General features: G+C 47.5%; 1 protein-coding gene across 1 annotated transcript in view; it reads left to right on the top strand.

Annotated features, from left to right (window-relative positions):
- Nucleotides 1-3904, top strand: part of LOC103727609 (apoptogenic protein 1, mitochondrial) — a 28673-nt gene extending 24769 nt beyond the window's left edge. The window contains exons 4-5 of the mRNA XM_008825555.3: nt 1519-1609; nt 3573-3904. Coding sequence (XP_008823777.1) covers nt 1519-1609; nt 3573-3687 — 206 coding nt within the window. The 3' untranslated portion in view covers nt 3688-3904. The remainder of the gene's footprint in view (nt 1-1518; nt 1610-3572) is intronic.
- The last annotated feature ends 504 nt before the right edge of the window (nt 3905-4408 follow it).

The following is a 4408-nucleotide window of genomic DNA, read 5'->3' as shown; positions in this document are numbered from 1 at the left end:
CCAGATAGGCGATACCTTCTTTTGAGTTGTTGGCCAGGGTGGCCAAAGGGATTCCCAGATAGTAAGCCAGCATAGAACTGGGAGAATGAACAGCAGACCCCAATCTTATCTAAAGGAATATTGACAACTGATTGCTACTAGATGAGGAACAGCTGATCTTCCTAAAACAAAGACCTCTAGATAGGCTGACTAGATTCACCAGAAAGGCAAGTAGTGGGGAATGGCTAGGGGTGTCAACGTCACAGCAGACAGTAGCAGGGATATCAGAGTGTAAGGGCTCTAGTGGGGGGAGGATGGCTATGGGAGGGTGCCATCTGGGAAGTGGGCATATAGTTGAATAAGATGGTTTGGGATGTTCTTTGTGATATACAAACATACAAAAAATCAACAAATTTTTAAAAATGTATTACATTTGAGGAGGAAGCATGGAAATTTATGTCATGTTCATTAGTAGAGGTGATAAACATTACCATTGAAATCTACCTGATGACTTGAGATATACACAGGTGCCAAGGATCCAAGTGCAACCAATCTATGACTAGTAATAATCAGATACATACAGATTAGAGATACATGAACCAACATCTCAGTGATAGTAGCAAAAACACTGAGTCTTTTTGCAAGGAACAATATATTCTAAAATGAAATGGAGATCTTTTTTAAAGGTTAAAAACTCATTCAATTTTATGTCTTACGGGGCTTATACTGAGTTCAATATTGTATAACTGTATTAATTCGACTGTGAACCTAGAAACTTACAGCCACATGTGAAAGAGATGTACTCTTGCTGTAGAGTGTGTTACTGAATATGTTAAAGCTGTAGTGAAATGCTTCTTCTGATCATGTAGTTACTAAAAAGTAAAAGCTGGGCGTGGTGGCGCACGCCTTTAATTCCAGCACTTTGGAGGCAGAGGCAGGTGGATCTTTGTGAGTTTGAGGCCAGCCTGGTCTACAAAGTGAGTTCCAGGACATCTGGGGCTCCAGAGAGACCCTGTCTCAAAAAGACCAGAAAATAAAAAAGTTTAAAAAAAAAAACAAACAAAAAATAAAAGAAAAATAAAGCCAGGCAGGCATGGTGGTTTGTGCCTTTAGTCTCAGCACTTGGGAGGCAGAGGCAGGTGGATCTCTGTAAGTTCAAGGCCAGCCTGGTCTATATAGCCACTTCCAGGCCAGCTGAGGCTATAGGAAGACTGTCTCAAAAAGAGTAAATAAATATATAAATGTAAAATCTTTTAAAATTTTTATTATTTTGTGTGTGTAGAGGGTTAAGCATTCTGGTGGGACTTGGTTCTTTCCTTCCACCACATGGGTCCCAGGGCTAAAACTCAGATCATCAGATTTGGTGGCAGGTGCCTTTACCCACTGAGCCATGTCACTAGCCCCTGGTTTGGAGTTGAGACAGGATCCCATGTAGCCCAGGCTGGCCTCACACTCCTGAGCCTCTTCCTCTACCTCCCAAGTCTGCACCTCTACGTGTTCCTACCCTTGTCTCAGTGTTCATGGTGTTCTCACTCTCAGGTCAGAAAGCAACAGTGAGCGCAGAAGAAATGGCTGACTTCTACAAGGAGTTTCTAAGGAAGAACTTCCAGAAGCACATGTGCTATAACAGGTAAGTGTTTATGTCTTTCCTAAAAGTCCAAATAGCACATCCAGACTGGGTAAGGATTCTTTTTTTTAATTATTATTTTTATGTGTATGAGTGTATTGTTTGTATATGTGTAAGTGCACCTGTGTCGTGCAATGCCCATGGAGCATTGGATCCCTTGGAACTGGAGTTACAGATGGTTGTTAGCCGCCATGTGGGAGCTGGGAACTGAACCCAGGTCCTCTGTAAGAGCAGTCAGTGCTCTTAACTGCTGAGCCATCTCTCCAGCCCCTAAACCAAATGTTTTTTAAAAAGTGTTAGGGAGCCAGGCATGGTGGTGCACGCCTGTAGTCCCAGCACTTTGGAGGCAGAGGCAGGTGGATCTCTGTGCGTTCAAGGCCAGCCTGGTCTACATAGTGATTTCCAGGACAGCTGGGGCTATAGGGAGACCCTGCTTCAAAAAAACCAAAAAAAAAAGAACAAAAAAAAAAAAAACGTTGGAGAGATGGCTCAGCAGTTAAAAACACTGGTTCTTCTTGCAGAAGAACAGGGTTTGAATCCCAGCACCCACTTGGCAGCTAACAACTGCCTGTAACTCCAGTCCCAGGGGATATGACAGCCTCTTCTGACCTCCATGGGCATTGCACGACACAGATGCACTTACCTACATGCAGGCAATACACACATACACATTAAATAAAAAATGATTTAAAATTAAAAAAATAAAAATAAAAAGGTTTTAGCTTTTGGGTACATCATAATGGCATGCATTTACTGGCAAAATGGTAACATATAACTGTTGAGATTTGCTTTAAAATATAACAGTAACAGAGCTGGATAGGGCCAGCTGGGGTCAAGCCGTCAGAGGACATGGATGACTGTGGAAGCTGGATGAGCACAGGGCTGAGGTTAGTCCTAGACATCTGGTTTCGGTGTCCAAGGCTGTTGTGTATTACTCTGACCTAGTCATTGACTCACACTGTGCTTATGGGCACAGAGCCTGTCTGCCCCCTGCAGGCTCTGAGAGTGAAGCCACACTGGGGAGTCCACTGCTTCCTCCTGGAAACAGGACGCCTTGGTTGGCTCCACCCACACCAAGGGATCAGGTTGTCTGTCTCCACAAGAGCAGCATGGCTTTCCCTGACCTGATCACTTAGACCCCGATAGAATATCCTCTCGATTTTGCAAAGCCTTTCCTGTCTGCCTCTTGGAGAATTGCCTCAGCTGATGAAATGTAAAGTTGCCATGCTGACAGTGGACATTAGGATCTGATGATCCCTCCTTGCACCTTAACTGCTGCATGGCCGCTTGTTCTGTTACCTGCGGAAAGCAGGCAGCTGACCGTGTTGTCACTTCCTTAGAGCTGCTGGTTTCTTTCCTACCTCCGTGCTGAGATCCAGGAAGTTGGTAGATCCGGCCCTAGGAGAAGGCTCAGCAGCTCGGAGGGCTGGGAAAGGCTGCTGTGTGTGATCTAGGGGCCTCAGGTGCTTACACCAGGGTCAGGGATGTGCCTTCCCTCTGTGTGGCGAGCTCTTCAGACTTCACTAACCACTGATAGTGGATGGGTTTCCCGAGTGCCTTGCAGGCAGCAGCCCATGTACAGACTTCCCAAGGTTGACTAAGAGGCTCAGAGACAGTTCACCCAGGACAGGGACATTGTGGAGCTTCTCACAGTGGAGCACTTTGTCCATGTGCTTCTTGTGCAAATTAGGCCAATGCAGGGCACTCCAGGTTCTGGAGAAGCCTGCTGGGTGGTGTGGTGCTGCAGTGCTCATGTCCCCTCTGTGTCCAGGAATGCCACTGGGCCAGGGAAGGTCCTGGGAGCCCTTGAGTAAAGGCCTGGAGGATTGAGGCCTCCAAGAAAGGCAATCACCAGGGAAGGAGGTGGCTTGTGTGTACAGCCACCTGGGGTGGGGGTATCGGTGACTGACTGCACCTCCTGAGGGAGCTGCGGTTGCACCACCTGTGCCTCTCCTGTTCTCTGTAGAGACTGGTACAAGCGTAATTTTGCCATCACCTTCTTCATGGGGAAAGTGGCTGTGGAGAGGATGTGGAGAAAGCTACGGCAGAACCGAAAGATGAGCGTTAGGAGCCCGTTCTGACCTGACCACCCTCATCCGGGTTCCCTTGAGGGCCTTGGGAATTGTGAGTGACCCCAAGTCTCACATCTTTGGAGTCTTTGGCCTCTCTTGAGTATGGATGCCCAGCTGGCTCATTCTCACAGACACGATGCGCTGCATCCCCACTCTATGCCTTGAATTATACCATTTCAAAACAGAGCAATCTAAAAATGTGAATAAACTTTACTTAAAGAATTGACACTGCAGTGCTGGAAATATCTGGGAAGTTGTCTGTCCAGTGAACCTTCAGCCGGGTGTGGGTTGGGAGGATACTCAAGTCTAAGCCCTGACGATTGTGAAGTTGTCCTCACGTAAGCAAGTGAGGTGCCTGCTCTGAGCGGCTGGGTGTGTCTGAGCAGAGGGTGCCCAGAGCTGGCCTTTGTTTTTCAGCGAGGTGGCCCTCAGCGTCCAGAGACCCTGCATCATATCCATCATCACAGTAAAGACCCTGCACAGAGAATGTGGAGCAGGTGTCATTGTGGGGGGTTGATGGTCACCATTGCCATTCAGATCTGAATGTCTCCTGAGGGCCCATGTGCTGAAGTCTTGGTCCCAGCCCATGGCACTGTTAGAAGGTGGCAGAACCTTGAGGAGGTGGAGCCTAGTGGGAGGAGGTGGGTCATAGGGACATGCCCTGAAGGGGCATTAGGAGTGCAACCCTTCACCTCTCTCTGCTCTAGGCTGCACCAGGTGAGCTGCCTCC

This window comes from Nannospalax galili, unplaced genomic scaffold (assembly GCF_000622305.1).
Source record: "Nannospalax galili isolate Female #2095 unplaced genomic scaffold, S.galili_v1.0 scaffold188, whole genome shotgun sequence".
Taxonomy (NCBI): domain Eukaryota; kingdom Metazoa; phylum Chordata; class Mammalia; order Rodentia; family Spalacidae; genus Nannospalax; species Nannospalax galili.
This window is presented reverse-complemented; position numbering and strand designations above follow the sequence as displayed.